General features: G+C 44.7%; 1 protein-coding gene across 6 annotated transcripts in view; it reads left to right on the plus strand.

Moving 5' to 3' along the window:
• LOC118369588 (protein quaking) overlaps positions 1–27,119 on the plus strand; it is a 105,533-nt gene that overhangs the window by 46,146 nt on the left and 32,268 nt on the right. For all 6 annotated transcript variants that reach the window (XM_052498440.1, XM_052498438.1, XM_052498439.1 and 3 more), the window contains 2 exons: positions 3,567–3,683; positions 23,130–23,273. In XM_052498440.1, coding sequence (XP_052354400.1) covers positions 3,567–3,683; positions 23,130–23,273 — 261 coding nt within the window. The remainder of the gene's footprint in view (positions 1–3,566; positions 3,684–23,129; positions 23,274–27,119) is intronic.

The raw sequence follows: 27,119 nt of genomic DNA on the forward strand, positions 1-27,119 counted from the left end.
GGACAGTTCTTCCAATATCTTCAATATGCGCCTCGGAATTGGATAAGGACGCATGCAGTTGCATTCCCGATGTGTCTGTCTTCACTTGTAGCCTGTGAGAAAGACCACAGAGACCCATGTGAGTGAGAGGTGCTTCGGAGAGCCATGTGAGCGAGAGGTGCTTCAGCACGCAGCCGGGAGAAGGGAATTATCATTATTATATTCAGCCCAAGGGCACAACAGCCACTGGCTGCAAAATGCATGGATTTTTTTAGGGGGCATTATGACCACACAAAGGGGATGTAGCCGGGAAATTCTAGGCATTATCAAGTGCTTGTCAAATTGGGAATGAGAGACTGATGAAGTGTGTGCAGACTGCCTAAAAAACAAAGCAGAGCTCATGCCTTTCATGCAACTTTTTTCAAACCATCATTAGAGTCGCATCAAAACATATAGCCCAACATTTGTATCACAACTAAAGTTACATAAATAGCTGTAAATAAAGCATATAGGAGGACCTGTTTCTTTGTTAACCGCTCAACACAGAATAGCTGCATGTGCCCACTACCTCAAATCGTTTGGAGAAAATATTATTTTTTATTTTATTCAGCTATGTTCAGTTGTATTCTTCATACTATAAAATAATGCCACAGAATTTTAAGCAAATCCTGTCTACTAAATTAACTAGTGTAGCCCACAGCCATATGGCATAGCCAGATCAGGGCCTAACATACAGTAAGGACAACTCATAGTATGCTATTCTGTTCTTCTGAAATAGTCTACATTTTCTTCATTTCCTGTTTTGACCTGTCTAAAATAAATGATGAATTTATTGTGATGGTGTAGCCTATATTACATGGATTTATTAGACTTTTTCAAATGTAGATGTTTCAAAGGTCTGCATCAGTGGCTTGTAGGCTATGAGTGGAAGCTACGTGTTTATGTTGATTACGGTCAATTACTGTGAGACCGGAAGTTATTTGCTTGACAATCACCGGCTGGCCGAATTTCATGACCGCAACAGCCCTACCTGAGAGTGGAGATAAGTACTGTAGCCTAGCTATGTGATTTTTGTTCTTTGTGAATGTGAGCTGAGCTGTACTTATACAAATGAGAAAGTCCTGTGGTTTCTCTGATTGTCCAGACCCAAAGGGCACCTTGGAACATATTTTCTCCAGGAGACAAGAAAGCGTGATTGACTAGAGCAGGGATTGGCAACTTTGATGGGGGGGCGAGGGCCACAAAAAAACGGAACTCATCATGAGGGACTGCAGTGGCTCGTGGGTCTGCGTACCCTCATCCATACCCCCACCGTGTGAGCAAAACAGAGAAGAGAAAAACATGTACTTGCAATTTCCTGCAATTCTACACATTTTGCCATGCGGTGTAGAGAAAATATTGCAGTTTTAAAGCAAGTTCGCTGCAAATCTACAGATTGTTCCATGGGGCGGAGAGAAGATTTTGCAACTGTATAACTTATTTCATGCAGTTCTACACATACTGTAGGGTGTAGGCAAATGTTTGCTGAATTTGAAATGATAGCTGATGATCAGTGGGCCCCATACCAGTCAGTAATTGGACCATGCTTACTACAAGTTTAGATAGCTGGCTGGTGAACTAACTTACTAATCTGAAGCATTTTTGTTCACATCAGCCAGTTGAGTGACTGCTGGTGCACAACCAAATTCGAAATTCCACGTTGTGTAATGTTATTTTAACACTCAACAGTAAGTAACCAAAAATAAAAATGGTTTTAGATTGGTCCGCGCTCCCTACTAAAGGGGGCGGGGCCATGGGCCGCCAGTTGCCCATCCCTAGACTAGAGTGACACCACAGGCTGACTGAGCTCTCAAGCACCAATGTAAAATGAGATTGCAAAGTGAAGTCAACAGAATGATTTTAAATGGTAAGGCATTGATAATTATGCAGAAGGCTGGTTCTATGGAGTACCCTGTATCCCTATGCTGAGATATGGCCTTTGTTGGTTTCTTTCTCATTGGGAGCGGTGTGTGTTGTGTGTGAAGGCATCATTCATGGCAAAGCAGCAGAATGTGCCCTTTTCAACCATGCCAGGTGCAAACAACTGGGCTTTCAGCAAGGGCAGAAATACAAGGCAAGACAGCATGGGCTCTGTTTACCATGTCCATCTCTCACAAATCAAATCAAAGTTTATTTGTCATGTGCGCCGAATGCAACAGGTGTAGGTAGACCTTACAGGGAAGTGCTTACTTACAGGCCCTAACCAACAGTGCAATTGTTAAGTAAAAAAAAATAGGTATTAGAGTACAAAATGGGTATTAGAGCTCCACATTTAGAGCTATGGACGATGAAACTGGAGATTCTACAATGTTTTTAGGCTTTTACATATCACATTTTGTACTTAAAATTGTTTACTTTCTGGTTGATATTATTACATAACAAATAGACAGGTCTTCAAGTTGAATTACAGACCATTGAATATAGTTCCCATAGAGAGGGAGAGAGAGAGAGGAGAGGAGAGGAGAGGAGAAAGGGGGAGTGAGAGAGACAAATGAAAAGAAGTGATTCACATTACGGGCAAAGCACAAGATGAACATTCATCGTTGCTCATCGCACAGTACGTCACTTTTGACATGGGAGCTGCGGATCCGACAGAAAGAAAATCCGTCTTCCTGAACCTCATTTGACTGGATTCTCGATACTTGAGGCTCCATTATTGTTGATGCACCAGTGCTTTAATAGCCACAGAGGAAGAAGTAACCATAGCAGTCTATACGTTTCCCACAAGTCTTCATAACCTATGTCCTGTAGTGTCGAGTCGACTCTGATTCAAAACACTATCAGTGTGATTGTATTACATGAAGTGGAGATAATGGCGAATGCCAATCTGTAAAATCTTTCATTGTTGTTCTGTTTTGTATTCAGTGGGTATAGTTGCTATAAACTTTTTTTGTGACGCAGTCAGTCACTCCCATCTATCTGTCTTTCTGTCAGTTATTGAGGCAGCCTTTCAGTCAGTCAGGCAGTCAGTCAGTCAGTTAGTCTGTCTCTCGTGTCCATCAAGGCTCAGGACCTGTCTGTGTGTCAGTCCCAGCTCATCGATAGTCAGCCCTCCTGATTCCTGACTGACAGGCAGTGTGAGGGCCAGTGAAGAGAAGAGCAGAGAGGAGCCTAGGCTGCTGATCAATGGGGGAACGATCGCTAAGCCTTATCTTGTCAACAGCGCCCAGCCCGGGTGCTGGTCGCAAGGCACTCCCGGATGTCGCCGTCGAGCGCCGTTGTGTCAGAGCACCGGGCAGGTGATAAAGGCCGTGAGATTACAGCGAAATGGAGGGGTCAAACAAGGGGCTCCCTTGAGAGACCTCCTCACCTTGTTTTCTCGTTCTTTCTCTCTGTGTTTTCATATCTTTGTATCTGATTCCTCTCTTCTCAACATGTCAAGACTGGAGAAAACCCATTAACATTTCCATTACAGAGATCTTTCAAATGTCTACTATGTCCTCATACATACATATCAATGATAAAATGACCTGTTGTCTGCATTGAAGAACTGCTCTGGTTTTAAGCGCTGGTTCTAATGTGTGTGTGCGTTTGTGTTTCTCTGGCAGTTTAACTTTGTGGGCCGGATCCTGGGACCACGGGGGCTGACAGCCAAGCAGCTGGAGGCAGAGACAGGATGTAAAATCATGGTGCGCGGGAAGGGCTCCATGAGGGACAAGAAGAAGGTGAGGCGAGCACAAACACACTCACCCACACACACTAACACACACACACACACTCTCAGGTACTATAAGCTCCCCCTCACACAACGATTGCAATTTACAAGATAACATCTTATTTGGTTTCCTCTCATTATTGATCATGTCAGCAATTGACCACTTTAATCTATTCGTCTTCTCTCAGATGCCATTGGCTCTAATAGTAACACTGGTGGTGTGTTTACATACAGTTTGTGTAAACAGCACTGCATCCTCTATTGGTGTGTCCACTAGTGTGCAAGGCCATCTGAAGACTCAGATATTTCCTCCTATTGGGAAACAACAATCCTTCCCCCAAGCTGCACCGTGGCTCTGAGAGGGGCTGGGCAGGTGTTCAAACATTGTCCTCGACCTCAGATCTGTTGGGCCCAGCAGCATTGGAGCTAGAGGGGCCCTCAGTCCAGCCTGATCCGGTCCCTGAAACGTGACCATGCTGGGGCGGCGTGATCTCCTAACCCTGGCCCCTGTAGGATGTGAGAGGAGCACTTGGAGGGGGTCATCCACACACACACACTTGCGCACCGACACATGGACAAATGCACACACGTGTGCGCATACACACACACACGGACAGTTATTTATTTCCCATCTCGCTCTTTTCAGAGAAAGGTCTGTTTGTGTTTCCAATGTATAAGCAGGGTCCGTCCCTCTATTTGGACAAGTGGTGTTAGTGGAGATGGTGATCTGAGCTGTTCCACAGAGTCCCAGTGGGGGGCACTGGCAGAAAAAAATAAAACAAGTGTCTCTGATATCCCTGTTGTGGTCTCCTGCACTCCTCCACATCTGCTTCAGCTCAGCATCCTGCAGAAACCCAGCTGCTCCAGCTATCTCACCATAACAGAGCTGGAGAGAGGCTCTCTCTCTAGTCTAACCACTATGTTGTTGGTGATGAAATGTATTACAGGGTAAGTCAAACTACTGGTCTTTCTCACGTCGTAAAACACAGTCAATGGCCCCCTCTATCCTTTCTCTGTTGCTCTCTCTCTCTGTCTCTGTCTCTGTCTCGCTCTCGCTCTCGCTCTCACTCTCACTCTCTCTCTCTCTCTCTCTCTCTCTCTCTCTCTCTCTCTCTCTCTCTCTCTCTCTCTCTCTCTCTCTCTCTCTCTCTCTCTCTCTCTCTCTCTCTCTCTATCTCTATCTCTCTATCTCTCTATCTCTCTCTCTCCCTCCCTCCCTCTCTCCCTCCCTCTCCCTCCCTCTCTCCTCTGTGGGCATTGTTGTTGCAGCGGTGATTGGGTTCCATGCCACCTGCACGCAATTTATTAGGTTTCTGAGCAGCACAGAGGCCGGTGTCCTTGTCCTCTGCGTAATGTCTCATGCCGCATATACACTCCTTAAATGAAACAAATGCCTGCCGACACAGATGGGGTCTTGTGGAATGCAGGAGGTAGTGGAAACACAGCACCACCACAGCAGCCAGCCAATAGATAACCAGTGAGAAGCCGCTCTCCCACACTAACTCACACTCAAACAGGGCCTGATGATAACCACAGGATGTGTGTTAGGACTCCTATTATACCATGGCTACTCAAAACCACACCACACAAATGGGGGGGCTTCCTCAGTTACGACGGACAAAACCTGCAAATACAGAGGTTTTAATTCTGAGGAGTAGACATCTAGCTATCGTTGGAGAGGTTAGCCCTGAAAGGGGTGGGGGTATGTTTGAATTAAATGGTGTCACTGTCTATAGCCTTAGAGTTGGCCGGGGTCTCAGCAGCGCTGGGCTGGGATTGGACGAGAGAGCGCCTCGCTGTCTCTCAGTGTGTCCGCCACAGCAGTGTAACACACATTAGCCTGCCTCTGACTCCTCTGTGGCTGTTGTCCCCCCGCACACACACAAAAACACACAAACGGGCCAAAATATACTTTTCCACTATACACGCACATTAACATTCGCTCAGACACGGTCCGTGAAGCAGCATGGTGAGTAAACTAGCTAGGTGTTGTGAGGTGAGAGGATGGAGTGCTGACAGTTTCTGCCTCCTTCTGGTTGAAATCCTCATTGTCCTGACAATAGCTGTCAGCCGGACTCTTGTCTTCCAGTGTCCCTGCTCTGCTCGAGGTCTGCTGGCTATTACAGTTACTATAACGGTCCGACTGGCTTCACACAGATCTACTGTACTCTAGTCCCAGAACCACACAGCCTACTCTACTCACGCGTAGCTTACAGCTCCCCTTCACCGGTCCGTGTGTGTGCATACCTCTCTCTCTCTCTCTCTCTCTCTCTCTCTCTCTCTCTCTCTCTCTCTCTCTCTCTCTCTCTCTCTCTCTCTCTCTCTCTCTCTCTCTCTCTCTCTCTCTCTCTCATTTACTCTCAGTCACTCTCTCTCTCTCTCTCTCATTTACTCTCAGTCACGCTCTCTCTCTCCCTGCCTCTCTCTCTCCCTCTTTCTGAGTTCATATGAGTCTGGGAATTACTTTGCAAGTTGCTCTGTTAAAGCAACGCTGTACATAGTTTGCTTCAGAGGAGGATGGTGGGAGGAGTTATAAGAGGACGGGCACATTGTAATGGTGGGAACGGAATAAATGGAATGGTATCAAACACATCGAGCGTAAGGAAGCCACATGTTTGACCCCGTTCCATTAATTCCACTCCAGCCATTACAATGAACCCCTCCTCCCATAGCCCCTCCCACCAACATTCACTGGTTTGTATACATATCAGTGTTGTTGTTTGTTGCATTAGTATTGCCATGTGTCTTCAAGCGACACGACAGTAACTAACCCAGTAACTAACCGTGCAGGCATCAAGCTTACCGGGAGCTCACTGCTTAGCGATTTGAATTACCTGTGGGTTTAGCGGTTTGAATGACCTGTGGGTTTAGCGGTTTGAATTACCTGTGGGTTTAGCGGTTTAAATTACCTGTGGGTTTAGCGGTTTGAATTACCTGTGGGTTTAGCGGTTTGAATGACCTGTGGGTTTAGCGGTTTGAATTACCTGTGGGTTTAGCGGTTTGAATTACCTGTGGGTTTAGCAGTTTGAATTACCTGTGGGTTTAGCGGTTTGAATGACCTGTGGGTTTAGCGGTTTGAATTACCTGTGGGTTTAGCGGTTTGAATTACCTGTGGGTTTAGCGGTTTGAATGACCTGTGGGTTTAGCGGTTTGAATGACCTGTGGGTTTAGCGGTTTGAATGACCTGTGGGTTTAGCGGTTTGAATGACCTGTGGGTTTAGCGGTTTGAATGACCTGTGGGTTTAGCGGTTTGAATGACCTGTGGGTTTAGCGGTTTGAATTACCTGTGGGTTTAGCGGTTTGAATGACCTGTGGGTTTAGCGGTTTGAATTACCTGTGGGTTTAGCGGTTTGAATGACCTGTGGGTTTAGCGGTTTGAATGACCTGTGGGTTTAGCGGTTTGAATGACCTGTGGGTTTAGCGGTTTGAATGACCTGTGGGTTTAGCGGTTTGAATGACCTGTGGGTTTAGCGGTTTGAATTACCTGTGGGTTTAGCGGTTTGAATGACCTGTGGGTTTAGCGCGCGGTAAACAACTTCTCTGATAGAAAATAGCCTATATGGCATCAGCATTAGTCAGACACATTTGTTCTATAATGTCTGTCTCGTCCAAAACAGAGTTTTGTACGTGAGTTTATGACTCTCTTGAGGGTTGGGTTTTGCTTTCGACAATGCTCACTTGCCCATTAACACGGGATACACAGCTGAGGTGATTGCACTCTGTCCAATCCTACCACAGAACACAGACAGTGAAACAGAGCTGCCCATAAGCACAGCGCATCTGACTCTTTAAATTTGTATTTTTATTTAACCAGGAAGGGCTCATTGAGATTTAAAATCTCTTTTTCAAGAGTGTCCTGGCCAAGTCATTACAAAAATTACAGACAAACAACATGAAAAACTACAAGTAATCTAGTAAAAAACATAGAATTCACAAGAGTATAACAAAATAAAAAAAACAGCTAATTAAAAACATTAACAGGTCAGGGAATCAGTATCAAGATCATTCATCAGCGATTTAAAAATACCAATCGGGACAAGTTCTTCCAGTTGAAAAGTATTTTGTAAGGCGTACCAAGACGATGGCGCAGAGTACATAAAAGCCCTTTTACCAAATTCAGTTTGGACATTTGGAACAGTTAGCAGGATAAGTCCTACGAACAAAGAGAGTACCCAACACATTTCTGAACAATAAAAATGCCCAAATAAAAAGGTAGTAAAAATGGCTTTGTAAATAAAAGTATACCAGTGCCTGAGCCTACGAGTGACTAGAGAAGGCCAGCCAACCCTGGTATACAAAGTGCAGTGGTGCCTAAGGGTTTTGCAGTTTAAAATAAATCTCAAAGTGCCATGGTAAAGGGTGTCATTTGATCTCAAACACTGAGCGGAAGCATTCATAAATAAAATATCCCCATAGTCTAGTAAAGGCATAAATGTAGCTGATACTAGCATCCTTCTGGCTTCAAAAGAAAAACAGGCCTTATTCCAAAAATAAAATCCCAATTTCAGTTTCAATTTTTTTGTAAGTTGTTGAATATGCAATTTAAAAGAGACGCCGTCATCAATTAAAATTCCAAGATATTTATATGAGTGTCACGGCCGTTGAAAGAAGTAGACCAAAGCGCAGCGTGGTGAGCGTACATATTCCTTTTTATTAGGATGACGCCAACAAAAACAATAAACAATACAAAAACAACCCTGAAGCTTAAGGGCTATGTGCCACAAACAAAGTTAACTACCCACAATCACTGGTGGGGAAAGGGCTGCCTAAGTATGGTTCCCAATCAGAGACAACGATAGACAGCTGTCCCTGATTGAGAACCATACCCGGCCAAAACATAGAAATACAAAATCATAGAAAACAAAAACATAGAATGCCCACCCAAATCACACCCTGACCAAACCAAATAGAGACATAAAAAGGCTCTCTAAGGTCAGGGCGTGACAATGAGGTTACAACCTCAATCTCCTTGCCCTGACAGGTTAGTTTTGTCAGTATTGAGGATAAGCTTAAATTGACACATGGTATGTTGAACAGTATAAAAAGCAGTTTGCAAGTTCTGGAAAGCTTTTGTAAGAGATGAGGCACAACAGTAAATAAATAGTATCATCAGCAAAAAAATGAAGTTGCGCATTTTGGACATTTTTGTCTAAATCATTTATATAAATAGTGAATAAGAGAGGACCAAGTACAGAGCCTTGGGGCACACCATTAAAGACAGACAATTTAACAGACATAAGCCCATCAAATTGAGTGCACTGAGTTCTATCAGACAGATAGTTAGCAAACCATGCAACTGCATGCTCTGAAAGACCTACACTCGACAATCTCTACCTTAGTATAGCATGATCAACTGTATCAAAAGCCTTAGAGAGATCAATAAAAAGTGAGACACAGTGCTGTTTTTTGTCAAGGGCTTCAGTGATATAATTTAAAACCTTCATGGCTGCTGTAATTGTGCTATGGTTCTTCCTGAAGCCCGATTGGTACATTGATCAAATAGAGTTAGTAAATAAAAACTCTTTTAGCAGTTCACTCGCAAGGGTTTCAAGTATTTTCACCTGTGTTGACAGCTTTGAGATTGGCCTATAATTATTTAAAAGAGTTGGATCTCCCCCTTTTAAAAGTGGTAGGACAAATGCTGATTTCCAGATTTTCGGGAATTTCATTACATTCCAGGGTTAGAATGAACAGAGATGTAAGTGGTTCAGCTATGAAATCAGCTGCCAGATTTAAAAAGCAGGGATCCAAAAGATCAGGACCTGCAGGCTGTCTCTGATCTAAGGATTTCAGGGCTTTATGTACCACCTGCACTGAGAATGGCAAAAAGCTAAAAGTTTGACCAGCTCTCCCTGGTTCATCCACACAGGGTTGTACAGAGACAGAGGACACTGAATCAAACAGCCTACCAGATTAAACAATGTGCTGATTGAAACAATTCAGCATTTCAGTTTTGTCATCTAGAGCAACAGAGTCCTTCAAAACACATGACGGTAATTCATTAACATTACTGTTACCAGACATACACTTAATTAATAGCCTTCCAAACTTTCTAGGGTCATTCGGGTTATCAGTGGTAACAGACATAAAATATTCAGACTTGGCCTTCCTGAGAAGAAAAGAACACTTGTTTCGTAACTGCCTAAAATCAGCATCAGAACATGATTTCCTTGCTTTAGCTCAGGCTAGATTATGGTCGTGAATAATACAAGACAGCTCAGAAGAAAACCATGGATTATTCCGCCCTTTAACCCTGAACCTGCGGAATGGGGCATGTTTGTTTTCTATTTTGAAAAACCATTATGAAAGAATTTCCAGGCAGTTTCCACATGAGGGATAAGTTCAATCTTGCTCCAGTCAAAATAAAACAAACCATGAAAGAACACCTGCTCATTAAAACACTTCAAATTTATCTTACGAATAAAATGTGGGTTTGTCTTAGGAACCTTAGTATTTCTAACAAAAACAACAGCACAATGGTCACTTACATCATTACAAAAAACACCCATTTATGTGGAACATTTGTCAATATCAAATCAATCAGGGTAGATTTCTCTGTGCATTTAAGATTTGGGCGAGTGGGTGAGTTAATCAACTGGGTAAGATTCATAGAATTACAAAACATTTTTAAATCATCAGACACCGGCTTTAACCAACACCAGTTGAGATCACCAATCACTGTAACTCTGTTTACATAAGACAACACATCAAGCCTTTTTTCAATTAAACCCCCTCAGCAAAAACATCAACATTTATTACAGTTTTCTTGAGTTAGCTTAGATTCATTCAGACAATTTTGAGGAATTAACACTGGCTTTGTTCCTATGGTGTCTCATGGGGGACAAACAGCAGTAAATGCCACCTTGAACCACACCCCCAAGACCGACATCTTTTTTTCTTAGTGAGCAACAGAGAAACATGGAATCGGTACGTTCAGTTTCTCTTTAAAGTCTCTTTAATTACCGTCTCCTCTTAGCAGATATTCTGCCATGCAGCAGTACAGTGGCTCACAGGGGACACAAGCCGAGTTTGTTTGAGCTTAGTGAGGATGAAAAGAAATGCTTTGTGTGGTTTGCCTTTCCTTAGAGAAGTACCCTGCTGTGTACACTTCCTAAAATGTGCACTAACCTTTATCTGTCAACAAAATTTGAATGAGCCAACTGCTAATGTGTGTTTGCGTTGGTGTACATTCTGTATGTGTGTGTGTGTGTGTGTTTGTGTACGTTCTGAGTGTGTGTGCGTGCATGTGTGGGTACATACAGTATGTGAGTGTGTTGGGGAAGGGTGGGTGGTATATGCATGGGGGTGTATAATCCTTATTGTGGACAGAATTCTTATTCTGTGCTGGGATGTTGCAAAGGAGAGTGCTGTAACAAAAGAAATAGCCTAACCCTAATATCTGGTTCCCCCTAAATATTTTAACAAGGAGCCTTGATGTGACGGGGCTTTTACACAATCAAAAAGTCTTCTGGATGTCAGGGAACAGCACATTCTCAGTCTTCTAGCTCTATAACCTCCAACTGTGTGTGCGTGTGTGTGTGCGTGTGCGTGTGCGTGTGCGTGTGCGTGTGTGTGTGTGTGTGTGTGTGTGTGTGTGTGTGTGTGTTTGTCAGGGAGAACGAGAAAGAGAGAGCAGGTGGTCTCAAACTCTTCTTCATACCATGGCCAGTGTATAGTGTATCATGTGCAGAAATATGTTCAGCCTTTAAAGGCTTGAACCAGCCTGACTGAACCATGTATCCTGAGGGTACCCAGTTAGCACATAACGTTCTGAAAACCATATGTTTCTTAGAGCTTAGTGAGAGTGTGGTTATCCTATGGCTATTTTGCACAAAACCTTCCCACACCTTTCTGGGAATGGTGCAGGATAGTTGCTTGGCTTTGGAACATTCTCAGCACATTTAAGGAACTTGACAAATAAAAATGTATTGGTATTTCAGACATGGTTACATTTAATTTATATGTTCTTTGAACGTTCTCCAACTGGTTTGGCATTGGGAATGTTCTCAAATAGTTGAGAGAACTTTAAGAAACAATGTTCTTCTGTGAGAATTTCAGTACTTCTTCATAACGTTTCCTTCAAATGATTTCATTTTTTTCTCAGAACGTTCATTCTCCATCCATTCTCAGAACGTTAAGAAAACGTCCCCTAAAATTTTTTTTTTTTTAAAGCCAAGCAACTATCCTGCATCATTCCTAGAAAGTGACACACAACCAGATAGAGAGAGAGAGAGAGAGAGAGATTATCGGTTTGAATCTCAGTGATGCTGTGTCACAATAAAAAATAAATGTGTTTGCATGATTAATGCCTAAGGAAATGAATTTCCATGTGTCCTATCTGTGCTTGGAGTAAAAAAAAAGTTAACCCAAAATAAGATAGCAGTGTTATTAAAAGTCTTATTGAAACAAACAGTGAACTGAAAGTTTCAAAAAACCCATCATTCCCGTCTCCAGAGCGTTAATTAAACCTTGCAGGAAACCTTCCAGGATCCAGAGTTAAACATTCTCAGAAACTCCCTGCAACCTAAAAAGAAATGTTCCTAGAACAGGTGAAATGTTCACTTATCTCAGAACGTTTAAAAAACGTTCTGTTTTACCGGTCGGAAAACGTATGGCTTCGTTTCCACAACCAATGTGAAACCAAAAACATACGTTCCCACAACTCCCAAGGAACCAAAAGCTCTAGCTGGGTACATTCCCCTGCTTTTGGACTTTAAATCCCCTGCCTTTAATCCATTGACACTGACATGATGAACCCACTCACTGTTGATCTCTCTTCTCTCTTCTCTACCCTCACTTTCACTGACTATTACAGAAGCTGTCAGTCACTACAATATCTCCCAACTTTGATCCCGAGTGGAGGTGTTCACCTTGATAAACCTTTCTGTAGAGTAAACTCCCCCATCCCCGCTCTGATACTACAGGTGGTACGGCCCGAGACCTCCTTTACATCTCATTACTCCACAGTGGCTCACAGAGGGAAAGAAGTTATTAGGAACGGTGCCAAGAAGAGATAAGGAATGGAATGACGTTTTGCTGTTCACATGCCAGTGCCCAAATGCACAAACATATAAGGTCATAATGCAGACTCACACAGGTGCACGCACACACAGGCCTTAGCATACAAATACACACACACACACAGACACACACACACGCACGCACGCACGCACGCACACACACATACACGCACAAACTGCCTTTCTAGAACTAGGACTAATAGGTTTGATATACCTTCCAACCGACCATCCTAAGGACCCTGTAGCACTCTCTTTAAGTTTCCATAGTCCCACTCCCACCACCCTCCTCAGTTCCCTCTGTCTCTGCTCTACCCAATTAGTCTTGCTGTGTGCTGTCATATTGGCCCGGCTCTTGTGTTCTCCCGCATTGTTCCTTTGTGGGGCCGACTGACTCTTCTTCAGAGAGGCGTTATTGCCTGAGTGAGGATTACAAAAGAGCTGACCCATGGATTTATGGTGGTTGATTATGGCCCAGGTCTGTGGCAGTGGCGAATGAGAGCGAGAGACAGGAAGGGGGAGAGAGTGAGAAAGAGATAGAGAGAGGGGTCAGAGAGAGATAAACATGGAAGGGTCACACAGCTGGACAAGCAGTCATTTAAAAGGGCCGAGGGAACATAACCTTGACTCCCGACATGTCATGTTGTTCCGTACTGAAGGGCAGTGGGCAGTGGTAGTGGATGTGTGTACTTGCATTTGTGTGTGTGTGTGTGTGTGTGTGTTTAGCTGCATCTTCAGATGACTCCAGATGTAGCCTGTGTCAGAGCCAACCCCAGCACACTTCCACACACACACACACATCCACATCCACACACATCCATCCACCCCTCTGAACCTCTTCTGGGGGTGTTGCTCTGGCTTTTCCTGGGTGTTATTGATGGTGTGTTAGTGGGTGGGCTGGCTGGTCTTCGACAGCTAGATGCAGGGGATCCAATTGTTTTGTTTGTCATGAAAAGGTAACGCAAGATAAATCAAGTCAGGAAGAAAGTAGAGAGAAGTCATATTAATATCGTTGTTTGTACTGTGTATTTGCTCGTGGTTGAGATGGATTCCTAGATAATCTCATATATTATCTGTCATTGATGTTTAGTTGGGTGTTCGTGCTGGTGTGTGGAACTGTGATCATACGAGCCGTCGTTATCTTTGGAGTGCATTGGAAATGACTACAAATGGCAGTAGCGGCCGGACAGCAGTGAAAAAAAGGCTCACCTCTCCATGGTCTCCCTGACAACACCTTATACCCGTCATCAAATGATCAGACAAACTCAAATAAACAGACAATTTAAAATAAGTGCTTTTCAGTAAAAGGCATTGGAATCCTAAATCACTGCTCTGCTGAAAATACGGGGACAGTGGGAGAACAATCACAGACCGCAAGCCATCAATTTCCCATTTGCAACTAGAGTGAGAAAAAATATTTGTTTATGTATACCTTTGTTGTCTTAATCAGATTTAGATTTTTCATTTGGGGAGCCATGAGGAGGAAAACACCAAATATGAGAAGGGAGGAGGAAGAGATGAGTGAATATTTTACCAGGCTTCTTTTTCTTGTGACAAAGTCAATTAGAGGATGTGTCTTTCATTTTTTCTCCTCCATATCTCTTTATTCCCCTGTTTAAAAGGTGGCAGATGAAAGGAGAATGGCTTTTATTGCCCGCGGAGCCCCACCCCTGCCTGAACAAAACTCCCTTATTCACATGTCATGTAAAGCAAAGCATTCCGGCATTTATTCAAATAATATGGAGATTTGTAGCATGCACAATAGCACTGTTGAAGCTAGGACACTTTAAAAGAAACTAGGGGGTGTCAGGTTCACACTCGTTATTTTATAAAAAAATGTTATCGAAACACAAGTGACTTGTTCATGTACTTTCACCGCAATTCCGTACTCCAAACACAGGAGGTTGGTGGCGCCTTAATTGGGGAGGACGGGCTCATAGTAATGGCTGGAACAGAATAGGTGGAATGTTAATCCAACTCATCAAACACATGATTTCCAGGTGTTTGATGCCATTCCATACACTCCATTCCAGACATTATTATGAGCTGTCCTCCTCTCACCAGCCTCATGTGACAAAATATCCTAGTCCAAATAATGGAGTCCAAATTCCACTTTCCTGAACATCAATCACTTCTTTACTAACTAGATCAGATCTTAAAATCAATTAACAATCTAGACAATCTGATTAACAAACCACATCTATTTTTTTTGTTCCCGCCAGCTCACACACTGTGCACGGTGAGTCTCACACACCAGACACACTGTCTGTTTCAGCCTAAAAGCTTCATTCCAGTTCAACAGAAACAACCCTGATCTGAGGTTGCCTGTACGCAGTCTCTCTCTCTCTTCTCTCCTCTCTCTCTTCTCTCTTCTCTCTCTCTCTCTCTCTCTCTGGGATAGGTATACAAGCCTCTTTGTAGAGGAACGCCACCTTTGATGTCATGTAGTGTGCGTCCTGTCTTCCGCTGCGGTGTCATGGGTTTAGGCAGATCAAAGTGGAGTCTGTTCGGATATGCTGTGTTTTTGTTTGTTTGCCGTGTGTTTCTCTCTCTCTCTCTCCGTTGTTCAGTAATGGGGGATTGTTGTTTGTTCTGTAGTTCTGGGTTGGTGAGGAAGCAGAGAACGACATGTCGGCGTTGTATTATGCTGTCTTATTCCCATCACTCTCAACACGTTCCGTGCTAATATTGAGGCTGGAAACCCACTCACACACTTGTCATTCTAAAAGCTGGAAGCATGTTTATGTGATGGGAGTCTACCTAGTTAGTACTGGTGGTAATAAAACAACAATGTGGTTTTCGTTGACCAGAGGAAAAGAGCTGCTGCGTTTATTAACAACAATTCAGGTTGTATCGTGTCGAGCCCTGAGACTCAGCGGTGCTGTAGGTCTGTTAGAGAGTGGAGAGAAGCAACGTCAAAGGCACCAGGGGACTTTGCTTAACCTCCTGTCTGTCTATAGTTCACACCATTGTTTGACCTAGACAGCAGCGTTTCGACTCTCACACGCTCTCAGTGAGGTCTGAGGAATGTGGGGATTTCAACAAGTCCATAGAGCTTGACATGGCTCCCTTTGAGAGCTCTTCTCTTCTGGCAGTGGCACGTTGACCATACCTATAGAGAACATGTTTTTGGAGTAACACTTTACTTGACAAGCAGTGTCATAACACGGTCGTAGCCGTGTCATAATATGTCATAACAACTCACCGAACTTGTCACGGACATTCTTACTGACAGTTGTGGCTGCTTTGTGTTGTGTGTTGTTGTCTCTACCTTCTTGCCCTTTGTGCTGTTGACCGTGCCCGATAATGTTTGCACCATGTCTTGTGCTGCTACCATGTTGTGTTGCTACCATGTTGTTGTCATGTGGTGTTGCTACCATGCTGTGTTGTCATGTGTTGCTGCCTTCCTATGTTGTTGTCTTAGGTCTCTCTTTACGTAGTGTAGTGTTGTCTCTCTTGTCATGGTTGTGTGTTTTGTCCGATATTTAAGTCATTTCTATATTTTTTTTAACCCCAGCCCCCGTCCCATAACACTGACCCATACATTTAGACCTGTTGCCACATATATTGTGTTATTTTATGGCTGATTATGACACTTACATAAGAGTGTCAAACCCCACATTTATTATTATTATTATTTAAAGTCCTTTGTTGTTGTAAATGAATTCTTTACAGTCATGTTTTTTTATTTTTATTATATTTTAAAGAACTTGTAGAAAATACACTGTCGAGAAGCATCATGACCATCCTGATCATATAAGCCAGATAGACCTACGTACGTACATGCCCTTATGTCGGTCATCAGTCACAAAGATGGTGTCTTGTCCTGCTGCTAAATACGCTCCTGCATTCATCCCAGTCATCCGAAACAGAGCATTGGGGCAGGTGCATGTCTCACATCATTGTGTGCACAATTACAATGATAATTGAATATGGTCAATGTCAGAAATGTCTTAAATAACATAAACATACTGTTGACAAGTAGACTATGGTGTAATGGAATATTTTGCCTTGTTTTGTGGGTTTTGACACTCTTATGTAGGTGTCATAACAGCCATAAAATAACACAATATATGTCACAACAGGTGTAAATATGTCATGACAGTGTTATGACATATTATGGCCGTGTCATAAAGGGTTATGATGCTGTGTGTTAAGTGAAGTGTTACCCAATTTTGTATTATGTTATCATTTGAAGGGGGCAAATTACACATACATTAACCATTTATTGTTGATCATATTTAAAAAATATATATATATTATTTAACCTTTATTTAACCAGGCAAGTCAGTTAAGAACAAATTCTTATTTTATAATGACTGCCTACACCGGCCAAACCCTCCCCTAACCCGGACGACCCAGGGCCAATTGTGCGCTGCCCTATGGGACTCCCGATTACAGCCGGTTGTGATACAGCCCGGGATCGAACCAGGGTCTGTAGTAACGCCCCTAGCAGTGAGATGCAGTGCCTTAGACCGCTGCGCCACTCGGGAGCTATATTTGACCATTGATCGTCATCAAAACACATATACTGAGTGTACAAAACAATAGGAACACCTGCTCTTTCCATGACATAGACTGACCAGGTGAATCCAGGTGAAAGTTATGATCCCTTATTGATGTCACCTGTTAAAACCACTTCAATCAGTGTAGCTGAAGGGGAGGAGACAGGTCAAAGAAGGATTTTTATGCCTTGAGACAATTGAGACATGGATTGTGTGTGTGCCATTCAGAAGGTGAATGGGCAAGACAAAAGATTGAAGTGCCTTTGAACGTGGTGTGGTAGTAGTTACCAGGCGCACCGGTTTGAGTTTGTCAAGAACTGCAAAGCTGCTGTGTTTTTCACTCTCAACAGTTTTCCTGTGTGTATCAAGAATGATCAACCATTCAAAGGACATCCAGAAAACATTTTTGTATTATTATCATTTTTACTCTTTTTTTTCTCCCCTATTTCCTGTTATCAAATTGGTAGTTACAGTTTTGTCCTATTGCTGCAACTTCCATACGGACTCTGGAGAGGCGAAGGTCGAGAGCCATGCGTCCTCCGAAACACTACCCTGCCAAGCCGCACTGCCTGCTTAACCCGGAAGCCAGTCGCACTAATGTGTCGGAAGAAACACTGTCCAACTGGTGACCGTGTCAGCGTGGATGAGAGCGCGATGGGACAAGGACATCCTGGCAGGCCAAACCCTCCCTAACCCGGACGACGCTGGGCCAATTGTGCATTGCCTCATGGTCTCCTGGTCGCGGCGGGCTGTGACACAGCCTGGGATTACATACATTTACATTTAAGTCATTTAGCAGACCCCGGTTCTGTAGTGATGCCTCAAGCACTCAGGAGGCCCTATCCAGCAAACTTACATTTACATTTACATTTAAGTCATTTAGCAGACGCTCTTATCCAGAGCGACTTACAAATTGGTGCATTCACCTTATGACATCCAGTGGAACAGCCACTTTACAATAGTGCATCTAAATCTTTTAATGGGGGGGTGAGAAGGATTACTTTATCCTATCCTAGGTATTCCTTAAAGAGGTGGGGTTTCAGGTGTCTCCGGAAGGTGGTGATTGACTCCGCTGTCCTGGCGTCGTGAGGGAGTGTGTTCCACCATTGGGGAGCCAGAGCAGCGAACAGTTTTGACTGGGCTGAGCGGGAACTGTACTTCCTCAGTGGTAGGGAGGCGAGCAGGCCAGAGGTGGATGAATGCAGTGCCCTTGTTTGGGTGTAGGGCCTGATCAGAGCCTGGAGGTACTGAGGTGCCGTTCCCCTCACAGCTCCCTAGGCAAGCACCATGGTCTTGTAGCGGATGCGAGCTTCAACTGGAAGCCAGTGGAGAGAGCGGAGGAGCGGGGTGACGTGAGAGAACTTGGGAAGGTTGAACACCAGACGGGCTGCGGCGTTCTGGATGAGTTGTAGGGGTTTAATGGCACAGGCAGGGAGCCCAGCCAACAGCGAGTTGCAGTAATCCAGACGGGAGATGACAAGTGCCTGGATTAGGACCTGCGCCGCTTCCTGTGTGAGGCAGGGTCGTACTCTGCGGATGTTGTAGAGCATGAACCTACAGGAACGGGCCACCGCCTTGATGTTAGTTGAGAACGACAGGGTGTTGTCCAGGATCACGCCAAGGTTCTTAGCGCTCTGGGAGGAGGACACAATGGAGTTGTCAACCGTGATGGCGAGATCATGGAACGGGCAGTCCTTCCCCGGGAGGAAGAGCAGCTCCGTCTTGCCGAGGTTCAGCTTGAGGTGGTGATCCGTCATCCACACTGATATGTCTGCCAGACATGCAGAGATGCGATTCGCCACCTGGTCATCAGAAGGGGGAAAGGAGAAGATTAATTGTGTGTCGTCTGCATAGCAATGATAGGAGAGACCATGTGAGGTTATGACAGAGCCAAGTGACTTGGTGTATAGCGAGAATAGGAGAGGGCCTAGAACAGAGCCCTGGGGACACCAGTGGTGAGAGCGCGTGGTGAGGAGACAGATTCTCGCCACGCCACCTGGTAGGAGCGACCTATCAGGTAGGACGCAATCCAAGCGTGGGCCGCGCCGGAGATGCCCAACTCGGAGAGGGTGGAGAGGAGGATCTGATGGTTCACAGTATCGAAGGCAGCCGATAGGTCTAGAAGGATGAGAGCAGAGGAGAGAGAGTTAGCTTTAGCAGTGCGGAGCGCCTCCGTGATACAGAGAAGAGCAGTCTCAGTTGAATGACTAGTCTTGAAACCTGACTGATTTGGATCAAGAAGGTCATTCTGAGAGAGATAGCGGGAGAGCTGGCCAAGGACGGCACGTTCAAGAGTTTTGGAGAGAAAAGAAAGAAGGGATACTGGTCTGTAGTTGTTGACATCGGAGGGATCGAGTGTAGGTTTTTTCAGAAGGGGTGCAACTCTCGCTCTCTTGAAGACGGAAGGGACGTAGCCAGCGGTCAGGGATGAGTTGATGAGCGAGGTGAGGTAAGGGAGAAGGTCTCCGGAAATGGTCTGGAGAAGAGAGGAGGGGATAGGGTCGAGCGGGCAGGTTGTTGGGCGGCCGGCCGTCATAAGACGCGAGATTTCATCTGGAGAGAGAGGGGAGAAAGAGGTCAGAGCACAGGGTAGGGCAGTGTGAGCAGAACCAGCGGTGTCGTTTGACTTAGCAAACGAGGATCGGATGTCGTCGACCTTCTTTTCAAAATGGTTGACGAAGTCATCTGCAGAGAGGGAGGAGGGGGGAGGGGAGGAGGATTCAGGAGGGAGGAGAAGGTGGCAAAGAGCTTCCTAGGGTTAGAGGCAGATGCTTGGAATTTAGAGTGGTAGAAAGTGGCTTTAGCAGCAGAGACAGAGGAGGAAAATGTAGAGAGGAGGGAGCGAAAGGATGCCAGGTCCGCAGGGAGGCGAGTTTTCCTCCATTTCCGCTCGGCTGCCCGGAGCCCTGTTCTGTGAGCTCGCAATGAGTCGTCGAGCCACGGAGCGAGAGGGGAGGACCGAGCCGGCCTGGAAGATAGGGGACATAGAGAGTCAAAGGATGCAGAAAGGGAGGAGAGGAGGGTTGAGGAGGCAGAATCAGGAGATAGGTTGGAGAAGGTTTGAGCAGAGGGAAGAGATGATAGGATGGAAGAGGAGAGAGTAGCGGGGGAGAGAGAGCGAAGGTTGGGACGGCGCGATACCATCCGAGTAGGGGCAGTGTGGGAAGTGTTGGATGAGAGCGAGAGGGAAAAGGATACACGGTAGTGGTCGGAGACTTGGAGGGGAGTTGCAATGAGGTTAGTGGAAGAACAGCATCTAGTAAAGATGAGGTCGAGCGTATTGCCTGCCTTGTGAGTAGAGGGGGAAGGTGAGAGGGTGAGGTCAAAAGAGGAAAGGAGTGGAAAGAAGGAGGCAGAGAGGAATGAGTCAAAGGTAGACGTGGGGAGGTTAAAGTCGCCCAGAACTGTGAGAGGTGAGCCGTCCTCAGGAAAGGAGCTTATCAAGACATCAAGCTCATTGATGAACTCTCCGAGGGACCTGGAGGGCGATAAATGATAAGGATGTTAAGCTTGAAAGGGCTGGTAACTGTGACAGCATGAAATTCAAAGGAGGCGATAGACAGATGGGTAAGGGGAGAAAGAGAGAATGACCACTTGGGAGAGATGAGGATCCCGGTGCCACCACCCCGCTGACCAGAAGCTCTCGGGGTGTGCGAGAACACGTGGGCGGACGAAGAGAGAGCAGTAGGAGTAGCCGTGTTATCTGTGGTGATCCATGTTTCCGTCAGTGCCAAGAAGTCGAGGGACTGGAGGGAGGCATAGGCTGAGATGAACTCTGCCTTGTTGGCCGCAGATCGGCAGTTCCAGAGGCTACCGGAGACCTGGAACTCCACGTGGGTCGTGCGCGCTGGGACCACCAGATTAGGGTGGCCGCGGCCACGCGGTGTGGAGCGTTTGTATGGTCTGTGCAGAGAGGAGATAACAGGGATAGACAGACACATAGTTGACAGGCTACAGAAGAGGCTACGCTAATGCAAGGAGATTGGAATGACAAGTGGACTACACGTCTCGAATGTTCAGAAAGTTAAGATTACGTAGTAAGAATCTTATTGACTAAAATGATTAAAATGATACAGTACTGCTGAAGTAGGCTAGCTGGCAGTGGCTGCGTTGTTGACACTACACTAATCAAGTCGTTCCGTTGAGTGTAATAGTTTCTACAGTGCTGCTATTCGGGGGCTAGCTGGCTAGCTAGCAGTGTTGATTACGTTACGTTGCGTTAAAAGAACGACAATAGCTGGCTAGCTAACCTAGAAAATCGCTCTAGACTACACAATTATCTTTGATACACAGACGGCTATGTAGCTAGCTATGTAGCTAGCTACGATCAAACAAATCAAACCGTTGTGCTGTAATGAAATGAAATGAAAATGTGATACTACCTGTGGAGCGAAGCGGAATGCGACCGGGTTGTTGAGTGCGGAAGTTCTATTCAGTAGACGTTGGCTAGCTATTGGCTAGCTAGCAGTGTCTCCTACGTTAAGGACGACAAATAGCTGGCTAGCTAACCTCGGTAAATTAAGATAATCACTCTAAGACTACACGCTCTAAACTACACAATTATCTTGGATACGAAGACAGCAAAGACAACTATGTAGCTAGCTAACACTGCACTAATCAAGTCGTTCAGTTGAGTGTAATAGTTTATACAGTGCTGCTATTCGGTAGACGGTGGACGTTTGCTAGCTGGCTAGCTGCTGGGCAGATAGCAGTGTAGACTACGTTAGGACGACGAAATACGAAGTTGCAATAGAAGTGCTGACTGTTTCACTTTGTTGTCCTCTTTCTTTTCCTTTTTCTTCTGTCCTTCTTTTGTCCTTATTTTGTCTTCCTTTCTTCTGTTAACTAGATATTTTTTGTTGTTATTCTTTGTAAGCTAGCTAGCTTCTTCCAGGAGAGTCCCTAGCAACTGCTTAGCAACAAGTAAACAATTCTGCTAGCAATTCAGCTAGCTAAGATAACTGTACAATTTTATGAAAAATAGTTAATTTTTCAAAAGCCTGTCTTTTTTGGTTTGTTCCTTGTTTTGTCTTCTATTGAGTCTTGCAGTTTTCTCTTGATTTTTTCGATGTACTTCACTCTAAAAAAACATTTAAATCTCAATATATACAGGAGCTCATTTTTCAGCAGCTGCTCAATTTAGAACTCCGGAACTTGACACAACTGTGGGAAGCACTGGTGTCAACATGGGCCAACATCCCTGTAGAATGCTTTTGACACCTTGTAGAGTCCATGCCCTGATGAATTGAGGCTGTTCTGGGGGAATAAGGGGGTGCAACTTAATATTAGGAAGGTGCTCCTAATGTTTTGTACACTCAGGGCATGCCACACTGAACAGAAATATAAACGCAACATGCAACAATTATATTTATTTATATATTTATATTTTACTGAGTTACAGTTCATATAAGGAAATCAGTCAATTTAAATAAATGAATAAGTCCCTAATCTATGGATTTCACATGACTGGGAATACAGATATGCATTTGTGGATCTCAGATACCTTTAAAAAAAAAAAGAGGTGCAAAACTGCACATTTTAGAGTGTCCGTTTATTGTCCCCAGCACAAGGTGCACCTGAGTAATGATCATGCTGTTTAACCAGGTTCTTGATTTGCCAAATCAGTCAAGTGGATTGATTATCTTGGCAAAGGAGAAATGCTCACTAACAGGGATGTTAACAAATTTGTGCACAAAAATTCTGGAATCTTTTATTTCAACACATGAAACATGGAACCAACACTTTACATGTCGCGTTTATATTTTTATTCAGTATATTTCCCAGACACTCCTGAACTAAAAAGCTCTACTCCATTGAGAAAGTTTTTAGTCCTTGACTAGGCTTAATCTGTGTCTGGGTAACCGGCCCATGAAATACAGCCTTTGGACTTGTTTTTAACTCTTTTTCTCCCCCCGCCGCCCCCCGTTCTTTCAGGAGGAGCAGAACCGAGGAAAGCCCAACTGGGAGCACCTCAATGAGGACCTGCATGTCCTGATCACGGTGGAGGACGCTCAGAACCGCGCTGAGATCAAGCTGAAGAGGGCCGTGGAGGAGGTCAACAAACTACTGGTGCCTGCGGTGAGTCAGTGGCCCCGTGTCACTTCCTGTCGCCGAGGGCCTGTGATGCATGGCTCAGAAGAAAGCTCTCAGAAATGTCACCAATCAGATGTGTTTATTTAAAGAGCTGAAATTGATGTCATGTGTATTATTATATTGAGGAAGCAAATATCAAGTGGTGAATATGGATTGGTTGTAGTTCACTCTAGATTGTATTTCTGTGCTAAAAGAGTCACGTGCAAGATGATGTGCCACAATGTGCGTGTGTGCGCATGCAAAAATGGTCATCACTCTTGCAGTGAAATGATGTATTAGCCAACAGCTTAATATTAGAATTTCATTCAAATGAGCTGAGCGTTATAGAATCAGCACAAACGCAATTGCCCTTTAAAACGAATTACCGCTGATTGCACATTCAAGTAGTTCGCTTTTATGTCAGTCGCTAAAGCTATACGACTATATTTATATCCTCCAAAAAAACATACAGCCTGTTTCTTTGATAGAGAAATCAATACCACAGACGTCCATGTGTGTGTGTGTGCACGGGGGCTTGCATGTGGGCGGGCGAGAGAGAGAGAGAGAGAGAGATGTTTTTGCTGATCCTCCACATGTTCTCCCTTTCATTTCCTTGGTGTCACTTGATGAACAGGAAGTGAGAGTTTCCATCATAGTGAGAAAGGGGAAGTTTCGGAAGGAACCTGCAGGATGGTGTCATCGTCTCAGTCTGCTGGAGGAACTATTTTCAGTTCTTAAAGTATTGTCGACTTAAAGGATAAAAACGGCCTTTTGGTCAAATAAACCCAAAGGACTAAGGGTTGAAATAGCACATGAGATTCACCACCGATGGACTCTAGTTATGCGTGTGTACGCACAGACTGAAATGACCTACAGGACGGGTGTGTGAGGGAATGAATGACCATGGAATAGTGTTGAAAGAGGATCGTGGGTGAATAAGTCGTTCACTCTTGGAGGAATCTTTGTATCATATTACATGTGCCCTTCATTGATACATTACACCCCAGCATAGATGAATGGCCATGCTGGATTTCCATGGGTTAGCCTACAGTTAGCATGATGTCGCCGAGTTTAGCCGGCCCATGTCTCCCAACCCATCCATGTTGACGATGTTTCTGGGAAGTAAAAAGTTGGCTCCTCTTCTGTGTCTGTCAGGAGTCTATTTGGGACAGCGTGACATTGGAGGGCCTCCGTCAGATCACGTGATTGGCTGGCAAGGTCCTATGGGGTCATAGGTGCTCTCTAGGTTATGCTGTCATACACAGACTCTGACAGGCTGCTAACACAGAAAGCATGACCAGTGTAGCTGGTCCTCATTGATCAAATTACCGCTCATAAATGAATGACGAACACAAGACGAGTAAGGTCAGGCATCTGAGGAACCTGGATGGGAGTCAAGGTAGGTGGTAGTGTGATTTTGTATTTACTGTACGTAGGTTTGAGCTGTAGATGTTAGTTGGAAGCAGGGCTGTTTTGGGTAGGAATGACTCACTCACTGGCTAACGAGGAACAGATTAGGAAATGCCGTGATCAGCATCCCACCACAGGGCCATAGCAGTCACACGTATACACACCCTGTTAATGGTAGATATAGGACTACAACTGCTAGGAGAGTTTTGATTTGTAATTTTTAGTGTGTTGTTGCTTGTCAGTGAAAGTTTTCAAACCACAGATTTCAGGATGTTTGTTTCTCAAGAACAGGAAGCCTTCAAGCGCTGTTCCAGGCGTTGCTCTGACGAGGATAGGCAACATATTGACATTTGTTTGATGGCAAATGTTTTAAAAGACTGAAGTGATGAGGCATATCTGCTGCTTTGCCTTGGTACGAGGGCTTCGCCAGCTTTATTAGCTAATAAAGGGATGCCACTCTCCCTTGGGCCTCAGGCTTCCACCAACAACAGACGTTAATGTTCCGGCTATTAGAGTAGAGATACCAGCATCCTAAAGGTAAAACCACTGAAAAACAACAGTCTCTGTTGTCCCCACTGCTCCAAAACCCACCCACGTGACAGTATCTCTCTCTCCTTCCCTCTCTCTCCCCTTTCTCCTCTACCCTCTCCTCTCTGCTCTCATCTAGCCCCCCCCTTCCACACCTCCTCTCCCCTCGAGCATCCCCTCTCTCCCACACTCCCATCCTCTCCCCCTAACCCCCCTCTCAGAGTGGCCAGTGTGATCCTACGGATAGGGCCTGGCCGGGGGGCAGCGTGTGTGAGTGAAGGAGTGAACCCAACAACCCTGTGTATACAATCCATTAACGGGACCAGCGTTTGCCTCCAGGGGCTTGTCGCAAACAAAGAAAATAAAGAAGGGGATGTGTTTTTCCCACTGTTTGTGTAAAGATAACAGCCGGCAGCTTTTCCTCTCCAACTCTCCTAAAGAGCTCCTTAATCCCCGCAGAAATTTACATACAGATTGAACGCGTCGGTTGACGTTCAATCTGCCAGTTCTGCTCCGTCGTCGGTTGGGCAGTGGAGTGACACAGGTTGCTGGGAGTTTTCTATCTCTAGGCATATAGGATAGATGCCTGCCGTGGTGCATAGCAATGCACGTATAGGATAGAATGACATTAGCACGCTGGTTGGTGGTACAGTTGTATGAATCGGGTGAGCTGTCACTTGTGGTTCACATTTAGTACCTTCAAGGTTCAGATGCATACATGATGCATACACTCATGAACGACATCCAGCTGCAAATAGCTTGCAATCACATCACCTACATAGCAATCACATCACCTACATAGCAATCACATCACCTACATAGCAGTCACATCACCTACATAGCAATCACATCACCTACATAGCAGTCACATCACCTACATAGCAGTCACATCACCTACATAGCAATCACATCACCTACTAAGAACCATAAAAACTGGAAATCTCTACGCTGAGAACATTATCATAATCATTATCATCAGCGGTAGCAGTGCCTGTGTGCTTGCAGCGTTCAGTGACCAGCAACCGTGCCAAAAGCAATTATCATCACTGGCATTGTAGCATGAGTAAGACCAGTCCCCTGTGTGACTATGCCGACTGTCTGGCTGTACTACTCCCTCTGCAATCGTCAGTTTGCCACTGAGCCATACAAAATGAGGGGGACATAATCATTTGCGTGTGTAAATGTGTGCGTGCACTCTAGCAGGAGTGTGCGTAACTCCCTGACTTACTCATCTGCAGGGGCGCAACTTTGGTTTTAGAAGTGGGGGGGACATTAAGATTTGTTTTCTTTTTTTTCTTCTGTAAAAAAAAAATCCAGTCTGATAAAACACTCCAAACAGCCTACCCAACGTTCAGGGGCGTCCGCATGGTCCTAAAGCACACTGTTGCCTCATTTTATATCACATTCCAATGATAAAACTGGGGCGGGACAAAAATGCAATTTCAGAATGTGGAGGGGACATGTCCCCGGTGAAAGTTGCTCATCTGTAACGGATTGTTGCAAATAAGAAATTCCTGTCAAGTCTTAATGTAAAGTCAAATGATCTGTAATGAAAGAAACTCCGATCTAAATGTACTGTACTCATAAAGTGTTTACGGTAGTACATATGATTTTCTAGGTACTCTTAAGACTGTCCTCCAGCCGAAGAACGTGGTGGTAAGTCAGTCAGCTGATGTTAGCCTGTGAGACCCCTCTGTCTGTCCACTGGTTGAATGAACCTTTACAATGACCTTAACCATGTTGAATCATCCCAGTCACATTCATGCCTTTAACCCTTAAACCTCCTTCCCTACACCAGCGTATCAAAAAGACTCTCGTGTCAATTCCTAGTACAGTAAATAGGAAGACGTGGAACTTCAGCAATAGTGTGTGTGTGTGTGTGTGTGTGTGTGTGTGTGTGTGTGTGTGTGTGTG

The sequence above is a fragment of the Oncorhynchus keta genome, chromosome 36 (assembly GCF_023373465.1).
Source record: "Oncorhynchus keta strain PuntledgeMale-10-30-2019 chromosome 36, Oket_V2, whole genome shotgun sequence".
In the NCBI taxonomy this organism is placed as follows: Eukaryota; Metazoa; Chordata; class Actinopteri; order Salmoniformes; family Salmonidae; genus Oncorhynchus; species Oncorhynchus keta.